The following is a 26,875-nucleotide window of genomic DNA, read 5'->3' on the forward strand; positions in this document are numbered from 1 at the left end:
ATCATTGGTACAGTATCACAATAGATGTAGAATCACTATGCATCAACATTCCCCATGCAGGTGGCATTACTGCCCTGTGTCATGGAAGCTGCCTTTTCTCACACATGCCTCGCCTGGTTGGTCAAGGAGGAGGCAGATTTCAACCCCTTTTCCCACCACCATCTCTACCTTCTTTGAAGTCTGACTTTTTGCTCTCCAAGTAGCAGTCATCTACCGACCCCCTGATATGTCCCGCTCTTCCTTCCTCATCGACTTTGACTCCTGGCTCTCCTTCTTCCTCAAGCCCTCATCCCCCTCTCTCATCCTTGGTGACTTCAGTATCCATATCGATGACCCCACCAACTCCTTCACCTCCGAGTTCCTTGCCCTAACATCCTCATACAGTCTCCTGCTGTGCTCCACCACCTCTACACACCAGAAAGGACACTGCCTAGACCTAATTCTTTCCTCTCCAGCTGCTCAACCGCCAAATTCTGCAATACCATCCTTCCCCTCTTTGACCATCACCTGTTAACATTCCATATTCATCACCCTACCCTCCAGATCCGGCCAATTGCCACCAACACATTCAGGAAGTTTTGGGCTGTTGACCCCAGAGCCCTCTCCACTGCTGTCTCATCCCTCTCCTCGACTACTATATCACACAAGACAATGAAGCTGTCCTCTCTTTATAATTCCATTCTCGCCTCTGCTCTAGATACCCTTGCTCCTCCAATCTCACATCCAGTTAGGCATGCCAAACCCCAACCCTGGCTCAATCCCACATCTACTACCTGTGCTCATGTGCCCGTTATGCTGAACATCTCTGGCTTAAAATCCCGTGTGCATGCCGACTTCATACACTTCAAATTCATGCTGACATCATTTTAGTCTGCCCTCTTTCTCGCCAAACAAGAATACTATATCCACTTAATCACTTCTCTTAACTCCAATCCTCGCCGTCTTTTTACCACACTAAACTCCTTACTCAAAGCACCCTCGCCGCCTATCCCCCCTTCGATTTCTCCCCAGACAATGGCAGAGTTCTTCTTCAATAAGATTCACCTTGAATTCTCAATCATGCTGCTTCCTCCTCCCCTCTCTCCATCTGTCCCTTCTACTAACCTCCACTCAACACCTCTCCTCTTTCTTTGAGATCACTGAAGAGGAAACCACACATCTTCTCATCCTCCAAATCCACTACCTGCTTCTCCAATCCAATTCCCACTCACCTACTCTGTGCTATCTCGCCTTCTGTCATCCTTCCTATCTGTCACATCCTCAACCTATCGCTCCCCACTGCCTTCAAACATGCTGTTGTCACACCCCTCCTCAAGAAACTGTCACTGGACCCCATGTGCCTGGACTTCCCCTCATCCCATGCTATTCTGAATCTGCTTCGGTCAGGCTTTTGCCCGCTGCATTCCACAGAAACTGCCCTTTCTAAAGTTTTCAATGACCTGTTCTTGGCCTCATCCTTCTTGATCTGTCTACTACTACGAATCATATAGTGCTGAAAGCGTATGCAGCGCTGTACATTTTGGCCCAAGAAAAGGGGAACACCCCCCCTCCCAAGAATCTTGTCAATTAGAGGGGAGAGCCAGAGCCAAAGATTTTTGATAATTCAAAGAAAATCCCGAATAAAAATGGAATTCCTTCAAAGCTTGAAGCAAATGATCCAGGGAAGACTGCAGGTTTCCCAATGTAAACAACAAATCATCAGCAAAAGCCAATACTTTAATGAGCGAATTTGAAATATGAATTCTAGTAATATTGGAATCCCCAAAGACCATCCTTAAAAACGGCTTCAAATAGAGTAAAAACAATCATGGGGATAGGGGGCAGCCCTGACGAGTACCTCGTCCAATAGGGAAAGAATCCGTGCAAATGTCATTGACCAATATCCGTGCTACCGGAGAAGCATAGAGTCTAGATGGCCTGGAGATACCAGCCATCCATGCCAATAAATTTTAACAGCTGAAAAAGGCAAGACCATTCCACCAGATCAAAAGCCTGGGCAGCATCAAGACTAACAATCAAAGTTGAGCATATGCCATAGTAGAAATACCTTATGTACATTTATGACTGATTGTCGCCCTCGAACGAAGCCCACCTGTTCTGGACCAATCAAATGAGGTAAAAACACTGCTAGCCTGTCTGTAAAAATTTTCAGATCTACATTAAGCAGTGAAATAGGTCGGTAGGACTCTGCATGTAGGCCATCTTTCCCCAGCTTCAAGTTGAGTATAATGAGTGCCTCATTGGAACCCTTCGACAGTCCCCACCCCCCTCCCCTCTATAACCCGTGAATAATGTTCTCGTAATGGAGTTCCCAGTTGAAATGACAGCAGTTTATAGAATTCTGCGGTGAATCCATCTGGGCCTGGTGCTGTTATTAATGAATTTAAACTGCTTTGTTAACTCCCCATCACCCATCCATGTCTCTCCATTTCCTACCCACCCAGCCCCCTCTTTGTTTCTCACCCCTCCCTCTGAGACTCACTGGGATTCTTTCATGTTTCACTTACATCCTATATAATAAAACCCTAAGCGCGCATGCGCACTTAGAGTTTCATGTTCCCTGCCGCCATGTTTTCTGATCCATGGCCGGATTCTATTTTAGAACCCGGCGGTAGGGAACACTGGCCACTCCCCTCCTCCCACCCTCACTCACCAACCGCTGGATGAAGCACAGGCAAGCTCTCTCCCTGCCTGCATCCTCGCCTCCCCGATTGCCTTCTGTGGCCGTATTCGGCGGCTTGAGGCGCATGAAAGGCGGTGCGGAGCTGCGGCTGCCGGGAGGAGGGCTTCGCGGAGCAGCACTGGCAGCGGCTGCCAGGAGGAGGGCTTCAAGCCGTTGAGGGTCGGGCGCTGCTCCCTTGAGGATCGTGGCCGGCTGTACCAGACTTCACAGGCCACACAGCACCTCAGTAGAACGTTTCCTCTAACATACGCGATCGCGTCAGAGGGAACGTACTTCCGATGGGCAGAGTAGCCTATGAGGTTCGCAAAAGCCGGCTGCAATGCTCACAACGCTGCATACTGGACTGGGGAAACAGATAAGGGGTGCTGCTGGAGCAGGGAAGAGGGACAGGGGGAAACAGGGAAGAGTTGCTACCTGAGCAGGGAAGAGGTGGTGCTGGACCGCGGGAGCAGGAAAGAGAGACAGGGGGAGCAGGGAAGAGGTGCTACTGGGCCGGGAACAATGAAGAGGAACAGGGGGAGCAGGGAAGAGGTGCTGCTGGACTAGGGGAGCAGGGAAGAGGTGCTTCTGGGCCGGGGGAACAGGGAAGAGAAACAAGGGGAGCAGGGAAGAGATGCTACTGGACCGGGGGAGCAGGGAAGAGGTGCTACTGGGCCGGGGGAGCAATGAAGAGGGACAGGGGGAGCAGGGAAGAGGTGCTGCTGGACAGGGAAGTGGAGTGGGGAGGGAAATGCTGCTGGTGAGAAAAGGGGGCTCGGGCTGAAAGGGAACAGATGGGAGAAGGGGGCTGGGGGGGTAAAAATGGGTTTGGAGCTGGGGTTGAAAATAGGGGACATGTGAGGGAAGGAGGCTTTACTAGCACCCGTTAATGTAACGGGCTTAAACACTAGTTTGCAGATAATTTTAGGGAAGCGAGATCATTCTGAGGCTATTAAATATAAGTGTTTGAGATGTCAGCGACTGCTAGAAACCAGAAGAATTTGATGCTTTCTAAAAGCAGCCACTGCTGCCCTCTGAGCGAAATAGGCCTTTGCTCTGACACTGTAAATTTCTAACAGTTCTCCTTTTCGTCTTAACATTGCAGATTTCTGGACCATGCTGAAGAACTGGCAGTAAGTGTGCTGTCTTCATCATGCACTATTTTTGTTGCTTTTTTAAATATTCAGTAAGAGCTAGCCATTGAATTAATATTACAAATATGCAGATTTGAGCAGAAACCACAAAATAAAAATATACAGGTTGTCAGTCAAAATCAGTGTTACATTTTATTTACAGAGCAATGTTTATCTTATCCAAATATACTTCCAAGTGTCTTTCCTTTCTCGCTTTGCTGTGGAAGGCTTCCATTTAATCGCAAGCAGTTTCCAGATATCTGGATGTTTGTGGCTTGTCTCTGTTCTGCCACCAGCAGTGATGCATGCAATTTATTTTGATGTGTTCAGCTTCCTAAAAGAGAGACCTCCAGTTATCATTGATTAGATTCCAATATTTTTGTATTTCTGGACATCTATCACATAGGAGTGTAAATACCTGCCGGTCCATAATTCTTCCTTGTTACACTTATCCCAGTCTAGTTCTCAACTATTCACCATTCTTATTTTCTCCTGTAACTCATGTTTGATTCTCCTGTCTAATATGTTAATTGCTTTCCTTCTTCTACTACTTTTGAGACCATTGTGTTCTGTAAGCAAAAGAGTGTCATGCACTCTGGAAATTTTTCCTGTTCAAGAAATTTGTTGTAATATAACAACTTCAAAATGTTTCATTATGCTTGTATCCTCATTGCTGCTTGGGGAAATCCACTGCTTATTCCTAGGATAAGCGGCACAAAAACTTTTACTACTTGGGACCTGGGTTGGCCACTGTTGGAAACAGGATACTGGGCTTTATCCCAGGACAAGCAGGCAGCATATTCTCACATGTGGGTGACGACATCTACGGAGCCCCAGCGCGGACAGCTTTTCAAGCAAACTTGATTGAAGTTTCAAGTTTGCTACACTGCACCACGCATGTGCATGCCTTCTTGCCCACTAGAGGGCGCATCCCACCTCGTGGTCCTCAGTTCCATAACTAGCAAAGAAGCCATCCTCGGGGAGGTGGGCGGGTTGTGAGAATATCTGCCTGCTGTCCCTGGATAACACCTGTTACGGTAAGTAACTGTGCTTTATCCCAGGACAAGCAGGCAGCATATTCTCACATGTGGGTGACCTCCAAGCCAACCAAAAAAGGGCAGGTGGGAGGATGGCAATTTAGGAAAACCGATTACGTAACACCGACTGGCCAAACCGGCCGTCGCTTCTGGACAGTGTCCAGACAGTAGTGGGAGGTGAACGTATGAACCGAAGACCAAGTGGCAGCTTTACATATGTCCTCCATAGGAGTAGATCGGAGGAAAGCAACCGAAGCTGCCATCGCCCGGACCTTATGCCCCGTGACTCGACCCGGGAGCGTAAGACCAGCCTGAGCGTAGCAAAAAGAAATACAAGCAGCCAACCAGTTGGACAAGGTGCGCTTGGAAACAGGATGTCCTAAACGATTAGGATCAAAGGACAAAAACAATTGAGGAACCTTCCTATGAGACCTGGTACGTTGGAGATAAAAAGCCAACGCCCTCTTACAGTCAAGCGTGTGGAGCGCTGTCTCCTTGAGTTTGCTTGAAAAGCTGTCCGCGCTGGGGCTCCGTAGATGACGTCACCCACATGTGAGAATATCTGCCTGCTGTCCCTGGATAACACCTGTTACGGTAAGTAACTGTGCTTTATGGCCCTTCAGTCTGTCTCAGTATAACTACGCTCATGTCCTCAACTGGTTCAAAGAATCCCTGAGAAACAGAGAATACTGTGTATGGAAAGATTGCACCTTCTGCCAAAGGTGGAAAGCAGTCTGTGGAGTGATTCAGGGGTCCCCACTTTCACCGGTGCAACCTCACCTTCAGCATTATGAATGTCTACTATCCTATGCAGGTGATATAGTCCTCTTAATCCCACTTTATACCGACGCTAATGAGTCCTTTAATAAAGTTTCGAAAGACATTGAAGAAATCTGGGCACTCTCCAACAAACTAAAACTTCAACACCACCAAAACCAAGTTTCTTTGGTTCCACCATGCCACACAGTTGGCACCCACGGCTCTAACCCTACTCTCTGGTGCGACACTAAACGTTGAGAAGACCTCCAAGGTACTTGGAATCCTGCTTGACACCACACTTTTTCCTACAAACCTCAAATATCCAACCTCTGGAAAAAGCTTTCTACAGCTTAAAGCAGCGACTCTCAAACTTTTTATTTTTTTTTTTTTAGCTCCTGCACACTAAACGGAGCAAATGTTATTCACAGCACATTATAAATAAAATGCTAAAATTGCAAAACTAACAAAACATTAAATTTGAGAGTTATTTATTTAAAGTTCTTTAAGTTATGTAACAATGGTGAAACTAAAGTAGAAAGAATTGCTAATCAGTGCAATGGATGGGCTTGTTTCTGAGTGCGCATTAACTCAATATGCGACTCAATGATCGACACGCAAATACGCATTTCATCATCCACCGTCTGCAGTCATTTTCTTTTTTCTGTCATAGTTTGCAAAGATAAGAGCCAAAAGATAACAAAGCCCTGATTGCTTTGTTGCTCAAGTTAGGATAACTAATGTATAAAATAAAAATAAAATTACTTACTGTAAGTTTTCAAGGACCAATCACATCAAACAATGATGCTTGTCTGAGTGGTAGTATCCTTACACACACAGTCGCTCATAACATTGACAGACTCTTGTGTATATGATGTATATGTCGTCTATTCTAGTGTAAATCCAATAGTAACAGAGGAGATAACCATTGAACTTAAATGGCATTTCAACGCTGTGCTTGGAGTCGTTCTTTTTGTCAGACCAAAACACCGGGACACACGCAAATGTTTAAAGGCAGTAGTAAAACACTCAGTCACTGTACATACTATATGCCAAACAAGTTTGCAAATTTAGAACATTTATCTGTTCATTTTGATGAGTATGAAACTTCCTTCTTATTTGCTATGGGTCCTGACGCGTTTCGCGGCTGCCTCAGAACACTTGGACATCAAAAATTTAAGTAGACACTGAGGAGGGAGTGGAAAACATGAAAAAGGATCTGCAAAAGTTAGAGGAATGGTCTAAAATCTGGCAACTAAAATTCAATGCAAAGAAATGCAGAGTAATGCATTTGGGGATTAATAATCGGATGGAGCTGTATATGCTGGGAGGGGAAAGGCTGATATGCCCGGATGGGTGATAGTGTCCGAAGATCTAAAAGCGAAAAAACAGTGCAACAAGGTAGTGGCTGCTGCCAGAAGGATGCTGGGCTGTATAAAGAGAGGCGTAACCAGTAGAAGAACGAAGGTGTTGATGTACAGGTTGTTGGTGAGGCCCCACTTGGAGTATTGTGTTCAGTTTTGGAGACCATATCTGGCGAATGACACAAAAAGGCTTGAAGCGGTCCGGGGGAGGTCGACGAAAATGATAGGAGGTTTGCGACAACGACAAATGAGAAGAGACTGGAAGCCCTGAAAGGAGGGACAGGGGAGATTTGATTCAGATGTTCAAATACTTGAAAGGTATTAACATAGAACAAAATCTTTTCCAGAGAAAGGAAAATGGTAAAATCAGAGGTCATAATTTGAGGTTGAGGGGTGGGAGACTCAAGAGCAATATAAGGAAATTATTTACGGAGAGGGTGGTGGATGGCTGGAATGCACTCCCAAGAGAGGTGGTGGAGAGGAAAATGGTGACAGAGTTCAAAAAAATGTGGGATGAACACAGAGGATCTAGAATCAGAAAATAACAGTAAATATTGAAGGACTAAGGCCAGTACTGGGTAGACTTGCACAGTTGGTGTCTGTATATGGCCGTTTGGTTGAGGATGGGCTGGGGAGGGCTTCAGTGGCTGGGAGGGTGTAGATGGACTGGAGTGAGCTTTGACGGAGTAGTTCAGTAGTTGGAACCTAAGAACAGTACTGGGCAGAGCTTTAGATCCTTGCCCAGAAATAGCTAAGGAGAAGAACCCCCCCCCCCCCACAAACAAATTTTCAGATTGAACCAAGTTGGGCAGACTAGATGGACCATTCGGGTCTTTATCCCAGGACAAGCAGGCAGCATATTCTTGACTGATGGGTGACGGCACCGACGGAGCCCCGGTACGGACAATTTTAGAGTGATTGCACTCTAAGAACTTTAGAAAGTTCTAGCTAGGCCGCACCGCGCGTGCGCGAGTGCCTTCCCGCCCGACAGAGGCGCGCGGTCCCCAGTTTTCTTATTTCCGCGGAGCTAAGAAGACGCGTGTTTCCAACGGCTGTTGGAAGTTTTTTCTTAAAACTGTTTACTTGCCTTCCCGCTCGCGCGTATTTTTCTCTTCATTTTATTTATTGTTCTTTTACCGTTTGAAAAAAAAAAAAAAAAAAAATTTGTTTTATTTTTTTCACTTTTTATTGACTACCCCGGCGGGGCCTGTTGGCACCATCGAAGCCTCCGGCTTCGATTTTGCTACAGCGGTTTTTCCCTTCATGCCCCCGTCACCGGGTTTCAAAAAGTGTCAGCGGTGTGCGCGCCCTATATCTCTCTCCGACCCGCACAAGTGGTGCCTTCAGTGTCTGGGTCCGGACCATAGGGCTGACACCTGCACCCGCTGTAGTTCTTTACAAAAAAGAACTTTAAAAAACCGACAAATTCAGCAACGAATTCTGTTCGGCACCGACATGGAAGTTGCACCAGTATCGACATCGGCAACTTCCTCTAAATCGGCACCGACTGTCTCGGCACCGACAGATACATCGCCGACGTCGATCCCTGTAGGTAAGCCGGCTAAGAAGCCTTCCCCTACTGTCCTAGGGCCACCAGTCGAGCATGCAGTGAGCCAAGTCCTGCAGACTGAGCGCCGGCCCCGTAAACGCTCCGCTCCCATTGAAGTCACTGCCTCGTCATCGGCATCGACTTCACCCGAGCGTCGAGCGGCACCGAAGGTACCGAGCAAGAAAAGACCGGTACCGGTGCAATCGGGACCTACGTTGGATGAGCGCATTGCCTCTATCCTCCAGGTCCAGCTTAAACAGCAACTACAACAGTTGCTCCCGGCTCTGTTGACACCGAATCCTCCAGTGTCGGTACCCAGTGAGCCTTCGGTGCCGACCGTCGATCAACCCCTTTTATTGACATCGACTTTGTCGGCACCGCACAAATCCATGTCCATGCCTATTTTATCAGCGGAGCCGAAACGACGTTCTGCTCCGGACACTTCTGAACCGGTACCGTTCTCTGAGCCCCGTACCGTTCTTCACTCCCCTGGTACCGTCTCCAACCGTTCGGGGAAATCGGTACGCAAGACTAAACATGTTGGCACCTCGACTCCACTTTCTCAGGGCCGTCTCCAATCGGTACGGGACCCTGACTTGTGGGATGACTCGGATGATCACCTCGGTACCGAGGAAGATTATTCATCTGAAGAGGAGGATCTATCGGTGCAAGACCCTGCTACTAAGCCAGAGCACTCCTCATTTACCAAATTTTTAAGGGAAATGTCAGACACCCTTTCAATTCCTTTGGAGTCTGATTCTAAAAAGTCCAAGGCATTCTTAGATGCCTTGGACTTTGATCATCCTCCTAAGGAGTTCTTAAAGTTACCCCTCCATGATATCCTGAGGGAAACTTTCTATAAGAACTTGGAAACTCCCTTAACCATCCCGGGAGCCCCAAGAAAATTGGAATCTCTTTATAAAGTCATTCCAATTCCAGGATTCGACAAGCAACAACTTCCCCATGAATCCTTGTTGGTGGAATCAACCCTGAAGAAGTCTGTAGGTGCCAGTGTTTATGCCTCTGTTCCTCCTGGCAGAGAAGGAAAGGCCATGGATAAATTTGGAAAGCGCCTTTACCAAAACGCCATGCTGGCCAACCGTTCAGGTAATTACGCATTCCACTTCTCGTTTTACCTGAAGCATCTCATTCAACAGGTGACCTCTTTTCAAAAGTACATTCCGGATCGTAAACTTCCTGCTTTTCAGCAATGTACTTCTAGTCTTTTGCAACTAAGGAAGTTTATGGTCCGTTCCATTTATGATACTTTTGAACTGACGTCACGGGCCACTGCTATTTCTGTAGCAATGAGAAGGTTGGCATGGCTACGGGTCTCAGAACTGGATGTAAACCATCAGGACCGATTGGCCAATGCGCCTTGCCTTGGGGATGAGCTGTTTGGGGAATCCATGGATACCGCCACACAAAAGCTCTCCGCGCATGAGACTAGGTGGGACACCTTGTTGAAAAACAAGAAGAAACCTCCTCCTCCTCGTCCATTCAGGCAACAACCTTCTTATCAAAGAAGGTTTTCTGCTCGCCCGGCTCAGACTCATCCTCCTCAACCTCGCAGGCAGCGTCAACAGCAGCAACAGGCTCGTCAACAACAACAGCCTGCTGTAAAACCGGCTGTTCAACCTAAGTCTACACAGCCCTTTTGACTCTCTTCTCGAGAACATTGCCAGTCTTCCTCCCTCATGCCTTCAAACTCAGCCCATAGGAGGTCGACTCCAGGTTTTTCTGTCTCGATGGGAAGCAATTACCTCCGACCACTGGGTACTTGCTATCATCGCTCACGGATATGCCCTGAACTTTCAGACTCCTCCACCGTTAAGTCTACCAAAAGAGTCTGCTTCCAACAAGGCTCAGTCCCTCCTTCTCGGTCAGGAGGTTCAATCCCTCCTCCTTCTCAATGCCATCGAACCAGTTCCTCTAGACCAGCAAGGCCTGGGATTTTATTCCCGGTACTTTCTTGTACCCAAAAAAACCGGAGATCTCAGACCAATATTAGATCTCAGAGATCTCAACAAATGTCTGGTCAAGGAGAAGTTCAAGATGTTATCTCTTGCCACCCTATATCCTCTTCTCTCTCAGGAAGACTGGCTATGTTCCCTCGATCTCAAGGAGGCGTATACTCACATTCCAATTCATCTGATGTCCAGACAATACCTTCGCTTTCTTGTCAACCAACATCATTACCAATACAAGGTGCTACCCTTCGGCTTAGCCTCCTCTCCCAGGGTATTCACCAAATGTCTGATTGTGGTCGCAGCTTATCTCCGCTCCCACAATTTTCAAGTCTTCCCTTATCTGGACGACTGGCTCATCAAGGCTCCTTCTCCTCAGTCCGTTCACATAGCCACCAATCAGACCATTTCCTTCCTTCGACTGTTGGGGTTCGAGATCAATCTACCCAAATCACACCTCTTTCCAACTCAGCGACTTCAATTCATTGGAGCCATTCTGGATACTGTTCAGATGAGGGCGTTTCTTCCTCCAAACCGCCTTCACACCATCCTTCATTTCTGTCAGCAGGTATTCCAGAAAACTTCCATCTCAGCAAATCACATGATGGTACTTTTGGGGCACATGGCATCCACAGTGCATGTCACCCCCTTCGCACGTCTCCACCTGCGTACTCCTCAATGGACCCTAGCGACTCAGTGGTCACAAGCGACGGATCCTTGTTCACAACACATATCTGTGACCTCGTCTCTTCGACAGTCGCTTCTTTGGTGGTTGAACTCATCAAATCTATCCAGAGGTCTACTGTTCCATCTACCTCCTCATCAACTAGTCATCACCACGGACTCCTCCCCCTATGCATGGGGAGCTCACTTGAACGAGTTCCAAACTCAGGGGTTTTGGACCACCCAGGAAAAGAAGCACCACATCAATTTCCTGGAACTCAGAGCGATATTTTACGCCCTCAAAGCTTTTCAACATCTCCTCTTTCCTCAGGTTCTTCTCATTTGCACAGACAACCAAGTTGCAATGTATTACATCAACAAACAAGGAGGGACGGGATCCCGTCCTTTATGTCAGGAAGCTCAAAGGATTTGGACATGGGCGACTGCTCGTCACCTATTCCTGAAAGCAGTCTACATCCAAGGGGAGCAGAATTGCTTAGCAGACAATCTCAGCAGAATTCTTCAACCTCACGAATGGACTCTCGACCCCTCGACTCTCCAGTTCATTTTCTCTCAATGGGGCACTCCTCAGGTGGATCTTTTTGCAGCTCCCCACAACCATCAACTGCCCCTGTTTTGCTCCAGACTTTACTCTCCTCACCGTCTGGAACCCGATGCATTTCTTCTGGATTGGACCAATCTCTTCCTTTATGCATTCCCTCCTCTTCCGCTCATGCTGCGCACCTTATTCAAGCTCAAGAGGGAACAAGCCACCATGATCCTCATCGCTCCACGGTGGCCCAGACAGCATTGGTTTTCCCTTCTACTTCAACTCAGTTCCAGGGAACCCATACCTCTTCCTCTGTTTCCTTCACTACTTACACAGAATCAGCAAACGCTTCTTCATCCCAACTTACAGTCTCTGCACCTGACAGCTTGGTATCTCTCGGGCTGACTGCACCTCATGCTCTCCTTTCTCAGCCTGTCCGTTCTATTATTGATGCCTCCAGGAAACCGTCTACTCTTCAATGTTACCAGCAGAAGTGGTCTCGGTTTTCTTCCTGGTGCCTGTTACATCACCATAATCCCATTTCTACAGCAGTGGGATTGGTGTTGGACTATCTTTTGTCCTTATCTGACTCTGGTCTTAAATCCTCTTCGATAAGGGTCCACCTTAGTGCCATTGCAGCTTTTCATGAGCCGATCCATGGAAAACCACTCTCAGCTCATCCCTTAGTCTCAAGGTTCATGAAAGGCCTTTTCAATGTAAAACCACCTCTTAAGGCCCCGCCTGTTGTATGGGACCTTAATGTGGTTCTTTCTGCGTTAATGAAGCCTCCTTTCGAGCCTCTGGCCACAACGCATTTTAACTTTCTAACTTGGAAAGTGGTCTTTCTGATAGCTCTCACTTCTGCCAGGAGGGTCAGTGAGCTCCATGCACTGGTGGCTGATCCACCTTTCACTGTTTTTCACCATGATAAGGTTGTTCTTCGTACACATCCAAAATTCCTTCCTAAGGTTGTGTCTGAGTTTCACCTTAATCAATCCATCGTTCTACCTGTTTTTTTCCCAAAGCCTCATTCTAATCCAGGTGAACAGGCTTTGCATACCTTGGATTGTAAACGTGCTCTGGCTTACTATCTTGATCGCACCAAACCTCACAGATCATCTCCTCAACTGTTTTTGTCCTTTGATCCTAACAAGTTGGGTCATCCTGTATCTAAACGCACTCTGTCCAATTGGCTTGCTGCTTGCGTTTCTTTTTGTTATGCTCAGTCGGGCCTGACACTGGAGGGTTCTGTCACGGGCCACAAAATTAGAGCTATGGCAGCATCTGTAGCTTTCCTCCGTTCCACTCCTATTGAGGAAATCTGCAAGGCTGCTACTTGGTCCTCAGTTCATACTTTCACATCTCACTATTGCCTGGATGCATTCTCCAGGCGGGATGGACACTTCGGCCAATCTGTTTTACAAAATTTATTCTCCTAATGGCCAACCTTCCCTCCATCCCTCTTTTTGTTAGCTTGGAGGTCACCCATCAGTCAAGAATATGCTGCCTGCTTGTCCTGGGATAAAGCACAGTTACTTACCGTAACAGGTGTTATCCAGGGACAGCAGGCAGATATTCTTGCGTCCCTCCCACCTCCCCGGGTTGGCTTCTTAGCTGGCTTATCCTAACTGGGGACCGCGCGCCTCTGTCGGGCGGGAAGGCACTCGCGCACGCGCGGTGCGGCCTAGCTAGAACTTTCTAAAGTTCTTAGAGTGCAATCACTCTAAAATTGTCCGTACCGGGGCTCCGTCGGTGCCGTCACCCATCAGTCAAGAATATCTGCCTGCTGTCCCTGGATAACACCTGTTACGGTAAGTAACTGTGCTTTATCTGCCATCATCTACTATGTTACTAGGAAGAAAGTGATCTGTGAAAATATTAAAGAAGGGTACAATCCATTAACACAAGCTTTACAAATCAACTTAATCCAAGATTTAAATTGAAAAAATCATGACAACATCAGAAGGTACCTGTCCATCGATCCATCAAACTTGCAGACAAAGTGTTACAACAGTTGACTCCATTTTATAGGTTCAGACTGGAAATGACATCACCCGTTTGCTGCATGTACTTGACATGAATCAAGATGACAGATTTCAGGAATGGGGAAGAAAAGCACACTCCACTTCTTTATTTAATCCAAATGGGGTAACTGTTTCCCACCTATAGATCCACTTCTGCTCTTTTCTTCACAATTCCATGATGTTCCCTCCCCCCACCTCCCATGCCTATGTGGGCTTTTTTATGTGAGCCATATGGTGCGACCCATTAAAACCCAGAGAGGGGATTTAACAGCTCCTCTCACAGCACACTGGTTAGAGAAAGCGCACACGTTGGATGATCTCAAATATACTGTATATACCACCGTGGGGAGAAAACCTCAGCATCAGAGCCCTTACATATTTTCTGAAAATTATGCACGACCTAGTTTAAAAAGGTATAGCTTTGAACAGGCAAAATACAAACTTCAACCAAAAAAAATTTAAACTTCTTTAGTGTCCTTCCTGACTGGCACAGAAACGGGTTACAGTTTGCATTGACTGTTACAATATAGGGTACAATATAGGGTTTACAATATAGTGTGTTGCACTATATTTTCATATAGGATTACTTACTGATGCTGGTGAAGGGTTGAGGGAGTGACTGGGCAAAAAGATCGTTTTTTACAGCTTTTCTAAAGTTAAGAAGTCCTTTAAGAGCTCTGATATGAGGAGGTAGACTGGTAAGAAATGGGAATAGGATGGTTTCCAGGCTGCCTGGAGTTGGAGGGTGTATGTAGGCAGGCGTATTTCATCTTGGGAGCATAGCGTTGTCTTTGGGGTACAGAGAGGAAGTTTGTCTGTGAAGTATATGGGTGTCATGTTGTAGAGGCCTTTGAAAATGCAGCGTTTGGCCGATTTCAGTGCTGGAGACAGAGACTGGGTCATGGGCTTGTAGGATTTTCAGTAGTCTTGTTGCTGCGTTTTGATGTTTTTTGCTGTAAGACTGTTGACTAAAGCTTTGCAGGAATCCAGGTGTGTAAGGACAAAGGCATAGAGGAATTTGTCCAAATCGCTATTATGTGAATTGCTTTTATCCTATTCTTCAGCATCAAGTTCTAGAGCTTTATGCATTGAGTGAAAAAATAGATTGTATCAGATGTAACTTTCTGGCATGTTCCCTAGTCTTTGTACTTTTGAAAGAATAAACAATTAATTTCACGCACTTAGGATTTTGCCTTTTCTCCGATTCTACTAGATCTTTTTGAGATGCAGCAACCAGAATTGCATTCAATATTCAGTACAGTCATACCATGGAGCAATAGAGGCGTTATGATAGTTTCTTGTGTTTTTCCTTTCCTAGTAATTCCTAACATTCTGTTTGCTTTTTTTGGCTGTCACCACACATTTAGCTATGTTTTATCATGATGGCTCTAAACAGTGGCGTACCTAGCATATGTGACACCCGGGGCCCATCATTTTTTGACCCCCCCCCCATGTATATGAAAAACATGATTTTTAGTAACAATCCACATATCGCACAACAAGAGTGTACCTAGGAAAAGGCAGCATCTTAAATACTGCAGTGAGCACTAGAACACAACACATTCATTGTAAAACTAAACAAGCCAGATCCCGCACAGTCAATTGATCCTGCAGTCAATGCCAACTGAAAACTATGTTCCTTTCATACACACAGAACAGAGCCACACCCTCGCCCAATATGGAATAATCACAAACTAAAAATAGAAATATGTAGACAAAAGTTAAACTGAACCGCCAAGAAACCAGACTCTGCATACAATGCAACACCACAACACCACAAAAACAGTAACACATGTCCTCTAATACTGTGCAAAATATAAAGACAGTAGATGTAAATTTGAAAAAACTGATACATAACAATCACCACTTTACAAATTAACAAATAAAAATAAAACAAATAATGAGAAATAAGAAAATACCATTTTATTGGACTAAAAACCCCGTAAGCTCGGTCCCCATCCCCGCAAACCACCTGATTCCATCCACACAAGGCTTATGAGGAAACTACTAAGTCACGGAATTGAAGGGGATGTACTTAGATGGATAGGCAAATGGCTAGAAAATAGATTGCAGAGGGTAAGCATAAATGGGGTATTCTCGGACTGGGGGAAGGTGACTAGTGGAGTGCCCCAAGGCTCGGTTCTTGGGCCTATCTTATTTAATATCTTCATAAATGACCTTGAAGAGGAGACAACAAGTAATATAATCAAGTTTGCAGATGACACAAAACTATGTCGGGCATTTGGGTCACAAAAAGACATTGAAGATCTCCAGAAGGGTCTAGACCAACTAGAGAAATGGGCGGACAAGTGGCAGATGAAGTTTAACATAGACAAATGAAAGGTGATGCACCTGGGCAAGAAAAATAAGGAACATGAATACAAAATGTTAGGTGTAACATTGGCCAAAACTGAACAAGAAAGAGACCTGGGGGTACTGATAGACAGAAACCAGAAGCCGTCGACTCAATGCGTGGCAGCGGCGAAGAAAGCAAACAGAATGTTGGGCATGATAAAGAAGGGGATCACGAGTAGATCGGCGGACATTATAATGCCGCTTTACAGAGCAATGGTCAGACCACACTTGGAGTACTGTGTCCAACACTGGTCTCCTTACCTAAAAAAGGATATAGCCCTGCTGGAAAGGGTGCAGAGGCGAGCCACGAAACTAGTAAAAGGTATGGAAAATTTGAGCTACAAAGAACGACTAGGAAGACTGGGACTGTTCACCCTCGAGAAGAGGAGACTGCGAGGGGATATGATTGAGACTTTTAAAATACTGAAAGGATTCGACAAAATAGAGCAAGAATCATCGTTGTTCACATTGTCAAATATGAAACGGACAAGAGGTCATGGACTAAAGCTGAGGGGCAGCAGGCTCAGGACAAATGTCAGGAAGTTCTGTTTCACACAGCGGGTGGTGGACGCTTGGAATGCTCTCCCGGATGAGGTGGTGACGGAGACTACCATTTTTGGTTTCAAGTGTAAGTTGGATGTATACCTCCTTGCAAAACATATTGATGGATACAGGTAACCAGGGTCTCCAACTGGGAGCACCTGGCTTAGCCTCCGCGTGTGCGGGTCGCCGGAATAGATGGACCTAGGGTCTGATCCGGCTTAGGCATTTCTTATGTTCTTATTATATTAAAGTATAAAAAGAAACAATATTCTGTACAATTGTCAATTTATAAATCAGCATCTTCTCCCCACTCTCTCTTCCCCATTTCCCTACAGCATCCTCAGCCCACTCTCTCTCCACTTTCCTTCAGCGTGCGCACACATAGAAACAAACAAGTAATTTTATATCATTTTCATTCTATTCATTCATAGAAATTAAAGTCTAAATAATGCCAGTCACACAACAAAACATGATTTTACAAAAATAATTCCCTGCAGTCAAGCCTGCAAGGATTACTAGATGTCTTTCAGCAGCTCCCCTCCCTCCCCCTTACCTTCGTGGCCAAGTCAAAATGATCTACCAACAATAAAATTTTAAAAACACAAAGTACACTGTACGCAGAGAAAATGTTAATTATCATTTATATTCCACGGGTTTTCAAAGAGGTCAAGACAGATGCCTTTATGCAATGTCACCTCATTAACAACTATACAAAAATAGACAAATATACCCCCTCCCTTTTTACTAAACCGCGAATGCCCCATGTTGCTCTCAATGCTCATAGGCTCCCTGCACTAAAAACCGCTATTGCGGTTTAGTAAAAGGGGGCCATAGTGCAAAATATAGACAGCATATATAAATTCTCAAAACGGACACATTTTGATCACTAAATTGAAAATAAAATCATTTTTCCTACCTTTGTTTGGTAATTTCATCAGTCTCTGGTTGCACTTTATTCTTCTGACTGTGCATCCAATATTTCTTCCCTTCTTTCAGCCTCATGTATGCTTCCTCTCCTCCAGACCTCATTCCCTCCCCCAACTTTTTCTTTGTTTCATCCTGCCCCCTTCTTTCTTTCTCTCTCCATGCCTCATTTCTTTCTTTCACCCTGCCCCTTCTTTCTTTCTCTCTCCATGCCCCCTTTCTTTCTCTATGTCTGTCTTTCTCTCTCTCCGTGCCCCATTTTTTTTCTTTCTTTCTTTCTCCCTGCCCTCCTCAGTGCCACCGCCTTTGGGAAACATGCTGCTGCCACCGCCACCGGGGAAAGGCTGCCAGTGCCACCATCGTGAACAGGCTGGTGCCAAGTTCTCCCTCCCTGCTTTTCTTTCCCTTCAGGGCCGAACAACTCTCGCTGCCCGACCTCAATTCTAATGTCGGAGAGGACGTTCCGGGCCAGCCAAGCAGCGATTAGCTGACCCAGAACGTCCTCTCCGACGTCAGAATTGACGTCGGGTGGTGAGAGTTGGTCGGCCTCGCGGGAAAGAAAAGCAGGGAGGGAGAACTCGGTGCCGGCCTGTTCCCGATGGCGGCAGTGGCAGCCTTCCCCCGGCGGCAGTCTATTCCCCGGTGGGTGACCAGCTGTGCACCCCTTTGGGGCATGCACCCGAGGCGGACCGCCCCTGCCTTGTTACGCCACTGGCACTAAATCATTTTCCTCTAATGTGGAACCTGGCATTATAATAAAATAGTAAATGTTAAGAACATACTGGGACAGGCCATAGGTCTAAATACTTAAAAGATTTCATAGTCCTCATATCCCTTCTTTCTTTTTGGGCCTTCAAGTCTCTTCTCAGGTCTTTGGCACAAGCCTCATATCATTTTTGTCTGAACCACCTCAAGTCTTTTGATGTCCTTGGTGAGATAGGCCTCCACAATTGAACACAGTACTTGGATAGCTATATTATCCCATGACAAACAGGCAGGTATTCTCACATACGGGTGACGTCATCGACAGAGCCCAGATGCGGACGCCTCACAAGAAGACTTGCTTGAATAAACCCGAAGTTTCGAGTCGCCCGCACCGCGCATGCGTGAGTGCCTTCCCGCTCAGCGCAGGGCGCGTCTTCTCAGTTTTCTGCGGAGCCGAGAAGTCCGTCTTTGATTCTCTGCGTTTAACTTCGTTACTTGTGCCTTCTCTGAACCGCGGTTCCTCCATCAAGCCTCTGGAGCTTCGATCTACAGTCTCCAGTCCTATCCATTCTTTGATAGCATCGGCTGCTTCAGTCTCCGAGGCAAAGTCTCCTCGATCCTCGAGATCTGCTTCTGGTTTCGATTGTCTCGTCCAAGTCACCATGTTCCTTTGATTCCATTTTTCCTGCCAAGGCTTCATCTTCGACCCAGGCTGCCTCGATGTCTTCGAGTCCTTCTCGAGGCAAAGCATTGGCGGATCAGCTATCTTTCTCATCTTTCCTTCATCAGATGGCTATGGACTTGGATCTTCAATTAGATGCTGGCTCTAAATACTCTAAGGAGTATCTCAAAGTCATGCATCTCCCTCAACCTCTGGCAGAGTCACTTAAGCTTCCTTTTCATAAACTTTGAATCAGACTTTTGGTCGATGCCTAGAAACACCTTGTACCATACCAGCTGTTCCAGGAAAGTTGGACTCTAGGTATAAAACTTTACATCGCAAAGGTTTTGACAACTCACAGTTATCTCATCAGTCCCTGCTAGTCGAGTCCTCCTTGAAGAGGTCTATCCTTCCAAGGTTTATGCCCCGTTCCTCCTAGAAGGGAAGGGAAAACTATGGACAAATTCGGATGTCGCATCTATCAAAATGCCATGATGTCCTCTAAAGTCCTCAGTTATAATTTTCATTTTATTACTTATTTTGAGTTCCTCATTTCTCTACTACCAAAGTTCTTGAATTATTTGGATACTCAAATGCACTTTGAATTCCAAGAAGTCCTTGCTTCTTTATCTCAACTCCGTTTGCATCTCCTCCAGTCATCTTATGATGCCTTCGAGTTGTCTGCCCGAGCGGCTGCTTGCTCTGTGGCTATACGTCGTCTTGCCTGGCTTCGTATCATTGACATGGACCCTAATCTTCAATATTCCTTGTGAGGGCAATGACCTCTTTGATGAATCTATCGAAGCAGCCACCAAGAAATTGTCTGACCATGAAAAATCCTTTGCTTCTGTTGTCAGACCCAAGCCAAAGCCAGCTCCTGCCAAACCTGCATGTCCTGCTCTTATTTATCAACGGCGTTTTGCTCCGAAGCCGGCTCCTCTTAAGAAACAGCAGCCTCAGAAACAACAAAAACCTCAACCTTCTGCTGCACCTAAGGCTTCTCAGCCTTTTTGACGGTTTAAAACAGAGCATAACCTCCACCGTTCTGACTCTGCTTCTTTTTTCCCCTATAGGAGGTCATCTCCATCTTTTTTACCATCAATGGATGACAATTACATCCGACCTCTGGGTACTTGCCATCATCAGAGAAGGATATTCTCTTCATTTCACTCAGGTTCCTCCAGACCTTAATCCAAAAGAATATCCTTCCAATTCTTCCCAGAATGCCCTTCTTCAGGAAGCTCAAGCTCTGCTTCGTCTCCATGCCATCGAACCAGTTCCCTTGGAATTGCAGAACAGGGGGTTTTACTCCCGTTACTTCCTTGTTCCGAAGAAGATGGGCGATCTGCGGCCCATTCTGGATCTAAGGGTTCTCAACAAATTTCTAGTCAAAGATAAGATTCGAATGTTGTCCCTGGCATGCCTTTAACCCCTTCTCGTGCAGAACGACTGGTTATGCTCTCTGGATCTCAAGGAGGCCTACACTCATATCCCCATTCATCCGGCCTCCCGTCTATATCTCAGATTTCGGGTGGGGAATCTGCATTATCAATACAGAGTACTACCCTTCGGTCTGGCCTCGTCTCCCAAGTGCCTGGTAGTGGTAGCAGCAGCCATAAGGAATCATGGTCTTTAAGTATTTCCCTACCTCGACGACTGGCTCATCAAAGATTCCACATCTCAAGGGGTTATTGTAGCAACCCAACGGACTACCTGGTTCCTACAAAATTTCGAATTCAAAATCAACTTTCCCAAATCTCAACTTCAGCCCTCTCAGAATCTACAATTCATTGGAGCTGTTCTGGACACTGTCCAACTCAGAGCATTCCTTCCAACGACGAATGTAAGCTCTTCTTCAACTCTGTCATACAATGTCTTCCTGCTCTTCCATCTCAGCGAGACACATGATGGTACTTTTGGGTCACATGGCCTCCACAGTACATGTGACTCCTTTTGCCAGACTTCACCTCAGAATTCCTCAGTGGACCCTGGCATCTCAGTGGACGCAAGTTTGCGACCCTCTTTCTCGACACATATCAGTCACTTCTTCAATGAAGCAGTCTCTCCGTTGGTGGATGCTCTCTTCCAATCTTTCCAGAGGCTTGCTATTTCAAATGCTCCCCATCAGAAGGTCCTTACGACAGACTCTTCAACCTACGCTTGGGGCGCTCATCTTGATGGTCTCCGCACCAGTATGGATGGTCTCTGGACCAGTACGGATCCGTCAGTGTCATATCAATCTGTTGGAACTCAGAGTGATCCTCAAAGCTCTCAATGCTTTTCAACATCTTCACGACCAAGTAGTCCTCATTCGGACGGACAACCAAGTCGCCATGTATTATGTCAACAAACAGGGAGGGACAGGGTCTGCCTCCCTTTGTCAAGAAGCTCTGAAGGTTTGGGAATGGGCAATCTGCCACAACACCTTCCTCAAAGCTGTCTACATTCAAGGGGCGAATAATTGTTTGCCAGACAACTTGAGTCGTCTACTGCAGCTTCACGAATGGACACTCCATTCCTCTCCTCTTCATCACATTTTTTCACAGTGGGGAATGCCTCAGATCTTTTTGCAGCTCCCCACAACTACAAACTGCCTCAATTCTGCTCCAGGATATACTCTCCTCATCGCCTCGAGGCAGATGCTTTTCTTCTACAAAAGGACCTAACGAGACTGGAAGACTGGGCAAAAAAGTGGCAAATGAGTTTTAACGTAGAGAAATGCAAAGTCATGCATGTAGGGAAAAAGAACCCGATGTTCAACTACAAAATGGGGGGAACACTGCTAGGGATGAGTAACCTGGAAAGGGCTTGGGGGTGATGGTCGACTCATCACTGAAACCATCGGCGCAATGTGCGACAGCCTCAAAAAAAGCAAACAGAATGCTGGGCATCATCAAAAAGGGTATCACAACCCGGACGAAGGAAGTCATCATGCCGCTGTATCGCGCAATGGTGCGCCTGCACCTGGAGTACTGTGTTCAATACTGGTCGCCGTACCTCAAGAAGGACATGGCGGTACTCGAGGGAGTGCAGAGGAGGGCGACTAAGCTGATAAAAGGTATGGAAAATTTTCCATACGCTGACAGGTTAAAAACATAAGAACATAAGAACATAAGCAATGCCTCTGCCGGGTCAGACCCGAGGTCCATCGTGCCCAGCAGTCCGCTCACGCGGCGGCCCAACAGGTCCAGGACCTGTGCAGTAATCCTCTATCTATACCCCTCTATCCCCTTTTCCAACAGGAAATTGTCCAATCCTTTCTTAAACCCCAGTACCGTACTCTGCCCTATTACGTCCTCTGGAAGCGCATTCCAGGTATCCACCACCCGCTGAGTAAAGAAAAACTTCCTAGCATTTGTTTTGAATCTATCCCCTGCTGGGGCTGTTCTCCCTGGAGAAGAGGAGACTTAGAGGGGACATGATAGAAACCTTCAAAATCCTTAAGGGCATAGAGAGAGTAAATAAGGACAGATTCTTCAAACTGAGGGGAGCCACAAGCACTAGGGGTCACTCGGAGAAATTGAAAGGGGACAGGTTTAGAACAAATGCTAGAAAATTCTTTTTTACGCAGAGGGTGGTGGACACATGGAACGCGCTTCCGGAGGAAGTGATAGGCCAGAACTCTGTACAGGGGTTCAAGAAGGGTTTGGATAGGTTCCTGGAGGATAAAGGGATAGAGGAGTACAGATAGAACTTGAGGTAGGTTATAAAAGTGGTCAGAAACCACTTCACAGGTCGCAGACCTGATGGGCCGCCGCGGGAGCGGACCGCTGGGCAAGATGGACCTCGGTCTGACCCAGTGGAGGCAACTTCTTATGTTCTTATGTTCTGGAATGGACGAATCTCTTCCTGTATGCATTCCCTCCATTTCCTCTCATTCTCAAGATTCTGGTCAAGTTGAAGAACGATCATGCCACCATGATTCTGATTGCTCCTCGGTGGCCGAGACAACCTTGGTACTCCCTTCTACTTCAACTCAGCAGCAGGGAGCCATACCTTCTACCAGTTTTTCCTTCTCTGCTTACACAGAGTCAAGGATCTCTGCTTCATCCCAACCTGCAGTCTCTACACTTGACAGCTTGGTACCTCTCAACATAACCCCTCTTCAGTTTTCTCAATCTGTAAGAGATGTTTTAGAAGCTTCTAGGAAGCCTACCACTAGACAATGCTATCACCAAAAGTGGACAAGATTTTCTACGTGGTATTTTTCTCATCATAAGGAGCCTCAACATTCCTCCTTATCTTCTGTTTTGGACTATCTTTTGCACTTATCCAATTCTGGCCTCAAGTCTACATCTATCCGAGTCCATCTCAGTGCAATTGCGGCTTTCCATCAGCCTATTGAAGGGAAACCCCTCTCTGCTCATCCGGTGGTTTCCAGATTCATGAAAGGACTTTTCAATGTTAAACCTCCTCTCAAATCGCCTCCTGTGGTTTGGGACCTCAGTGTTGTCCTTGATCAACTCATGAAGCCTCCATTTGAACCAATTGATAAGGCTCATCTGAAGTATCTCACTTGGAAAGTGGTGTTTCTCATAGCCCTCACTTTTGCTCGAAGAGTCAGTGAGCTGCAAGCTTTAGTTGCTGACCCACCATTCACAGTGTTCCATCATGACAAGGTGGTTTTTCGTACTCATCCTAAATTCCTCCCTAAAGTGGTCTCAGAATTTCATCTCAACCAATCCATTGTTCTTCCAGTGTTTTTTCCAAAGCTTCATTCTCATCCTGGAGAAGTTGCTCTTCATACTCTGGACTGTAAACGTGCTTTGGCCTTCTATTTGGAACGCACCAAACCACACAGAACTGCTCCTCAACTTTTTGTCTCCTTCAATCCAAATAAGTTGGGACATCCTATTTCTAAGCGTACCAAGCGGCTTGTATCACATTCTGCTATGCCCAGGCTGAATTACCCCTTCACAGTAAAGTCACAGCCCATAAAGTCAGAGCCATGGCAGCTTCAGTAGCTTTCCTCAGATCTACATCTATTGAGGAAATTTGTAAGGCTGCTACTTGGTCCTTGGTTCATACTTTCACTTCTCACTATTGTCTGGATACTTTCTCCAGACGGGATGGACAGTTTGGCCAAACAGTATTATAAAATTTATTCTCCTAAATTGCCAACACTCCCACCATCCCATTCTGGTTAGCTTGGAGGTCACCCACATGTGAAGAATACCTGCCTGCTTGTCCTGGGATAAAGCACAGTTACTTACCGTAACAGGTGTTATCCAGGGACAGCAGGCAGCTATTCTCACAACCCACCCACCTCCCCTGGTTGGCTTCTCTGCTAGCTATTTGAACTGAGGAGATGCGCCCTGCGTTGGGCGGTAAGGCACTCGCGCATGCGTGGTGCGGGCGACTCGAAACTTCGAGTTTCTTCAAGTAAGTCTGCTTGTGAGGCGTCCGCATCCGGGCTCCATCGATGACATCACCCATATGGGAGAATAGCTGCCTGCTGTCCCTGGATAACACCTGTTACGGTAAGTAACTGTGCTATTTGGGCTATTCTTCCTAATGTGCATGATTTCTCTACATTCAATTTCATCTCCCATTTGGATACTCAATCTTCCAGTCTCACATGGTCTTCCTGCAATTTTTCTCAATCTGCATGTGATTTCTTAGATTTATCATATGCAGATTTAATCACTTATGTACGTTGTTCCCATTTCTGAATTTGTAAACATGTTAAACACAAGAACCCTAGAATTGCCGCTGCTGGGTCAGACCAGTGGTCCATCGTACCCAGCAGTCCGTTCACACAGCAGCCCTCTGGTCAAAGACCAGTGCCCTAACTGAGACTAGCCCTACCTGTGTACCGATCCCTGCACAGATCTTCACCATTTACCATCCCCCATTGAGAAAACTGGCCATTTTAACCTATCCTATATTTTCTATCTTTTAACCAGTTTCCAGTCCACAACAGAACATTGCCTCCTTTGGCTTTTTTATTTTCCTTAGGTATCTCTCTCATGAGGGACTTTGTCAAAAGCTTTCTGAAAATCTAGATATATTATATCAATTTTACCCACAAGTATGTTCACATCTTCAAAAAAAAGGTTTGTATCAGGTTGTGTCTGAACTAGTCCAACACTGAATTCTGCAACAGCAGATTAGTGGTCGCATTTATATGTGTTTGTAGATATTTTTATAAATTATATAAGCTTTACATGAACTTTTTGGTGGGACAAAAAAGGTGTTTGTTTTTATTTATGAGGTTTTCATTTTTTTTAAGAAATTATTACAGTAGTGGTGGCATACAGTGGGGACAGATGATTGAATTTTGTCAGTGTCTGGAATAATTTTGTGTTACAAGACCCATTGTGATGCAAATTGCTGATCTGCCTTTTAGTTTTCAAAAAAAATTTTTAAAAATCAATTAATCATTTAAGAATTCAGTCAGGAGGAGGATTGCCCGTTGTTCATCTACTTGCCTTAGATGTGTTAAGATTCAACACAAAGCCTGAAGTCTGGTCATAGTGGCTCATTCTTTAGGGAAGTTTGGTAGGGAAATATTTTGGCCTCTTGCAGGAGAATGACCCTCTTGAATTTTTGCAGCTTTCTATGTACAGAGAAAACTTGAATATTCCTAATGCAGAGGAAAGACGGGATTTTTTGAAAACCAAATGCATTCGGTAAGTTTGAGGGTCTTGCTCCCTTCAGCACTGGGCTTTGAGTTGGAGGTGGGAGAACTTGAGTTTCAGGGAAAATGTTCACTGAAATTGAACACTTTTCCAAAATTCACTCCGTCCATTTTTAGTTATGCAACTGATTTTGTTTATCAAAGCAAGATTCATTTATTGTAAATTCACTCATTCATGGTATTGTCATGACTTTGTGTTGAATATTCTATGCAAAACTCACTCAGTCCAGAAACTGCTACCTATTTTTCTCAAAACTAGAGAAGTGCTCTTCAGTTCCTCAAGGGCAGGAGGGGGACATGAGAGGATCTGTAGGAAAGTGTTCAGCCAGAGTAGTGAGAGGCTATTTCAACATAGCTGGAAAAATTTAGAGCTTCCTGAATATTTGTTCCACTGTTAAGCTGTAGTTCTTTTTAAATTCTTGGAACTGGGTTCAGTTCAGTTCAGGACTATACAATGAGCAGCTTCTGCTGGGTGTGGAATCTTCATCGACAGGGCAGATTAGTAGCATTTCTGTCTGGAATGGCTTCGGGACGGATCCTGGTTGCTGGCTGTGAGATATAATACATGTCATTCTGAGACTTAGTTCTGTTTTATATGATTTTATGAAGGGATATCTAAGCAAGGAAGTTAGGTACACCCTATGGTAATATAAGGAGAGGAATGGCCAACAGAAAAAAGGAAGTGATAATGCTTTTGTACAAGACTGGCAAGATCTCATTAGAACCTTCAAAAAAATAGAAATATCTTGGTCCAGAGGAAGGTTACTAAAATGGTTGGTGGCTTTCTTTGCAAAGCATATGGGGACATACTTCAAGATCTCAAGATGTATACTTTTAAGGAAAGATGGGAGAGGGACATTTAAATATCTGTATGGCATAAATACACAGGAGGAAAGTCTCTTTCAACTGAAAGAAGGCTCTGAAATGATGGAACATAGGATGAAGGTGAAAGGATTAATCTAAAGAAATGTTTCTTTACGGAAAGAGTTGGTGGATACATAGAACAGCAGTGGAGGTGATAAGAAAGCATGGGACGGAAAGTATGTGACCTCCAAGGGAGAGGAAGAGAGTGGATGGCATAGGATTTCTAAAGTAAATGTTTTTGGTGGAATTCAGTTTGTCATGTGTTTAAAATGAAAAGAGCGTTGGCAGTTCAAAAAGGTTACTATAATAAATTTAGGGATGTGTGGGGGCCATTATTAAATTATTATAATGAATAATTTACACTTTTCCCAATTTTAATTTTTACATGTGGATCAGGGGGGTGGGGGGGGTTGGATTTTTACTAGTAATATATGTATGATTTATATGATTTGGGTGGGGATAAGGGTTACCGTATTTT

At 45.6% G+C, this 26,875-nt stretch overlaps 1 protein-coding gene across 7 annotated transcripts in view; it reads left to right on the forward strand.

Annotated features, from left to right (window-relative positions):
* VIPAS39 (VPS33B interacting protein, apical-basolateral polarity regulator, spe-39 homolog) overlaps nt 1–26,875 on the forward strand; it is a 127,699-nt gene that overhangs the window by 42,361 nt on the left and 58,463 nt on the right. For all 7 annotated transcript variants that reach the window (XM_033952368.1, XM_033952369.1, XM_033952370.1 and 4 more), the window contains 2 exons: nt 3,768–3,795; nt 25,449–25,525. In XM_033952368.1, coding sequence (XP_033808259.1) covers nt 3,768–3,795; nt 25,449–25,525 — 105 coding nt within the window. The remainder of the gene's footprint in view (nt 1–3,767; nt 3,796–25,448; nt 25,526–26,875) is intronic.

This window comes from Geotrypetes seraphini, chromosome 7, assembly GCF_902459505.1.
Source record: "Geotrypetes seraphini chromosome 7, aGeoSer1.1, whole genome shotgun sequence".
Taxonomy (NCBI): domain Eukaryota; kingdom Metazoa; phylum Chordata; class Amphibia; order Gymnophiona; family Dermophiidae; genus Geotrypetes; species Geotrypetes seraphini.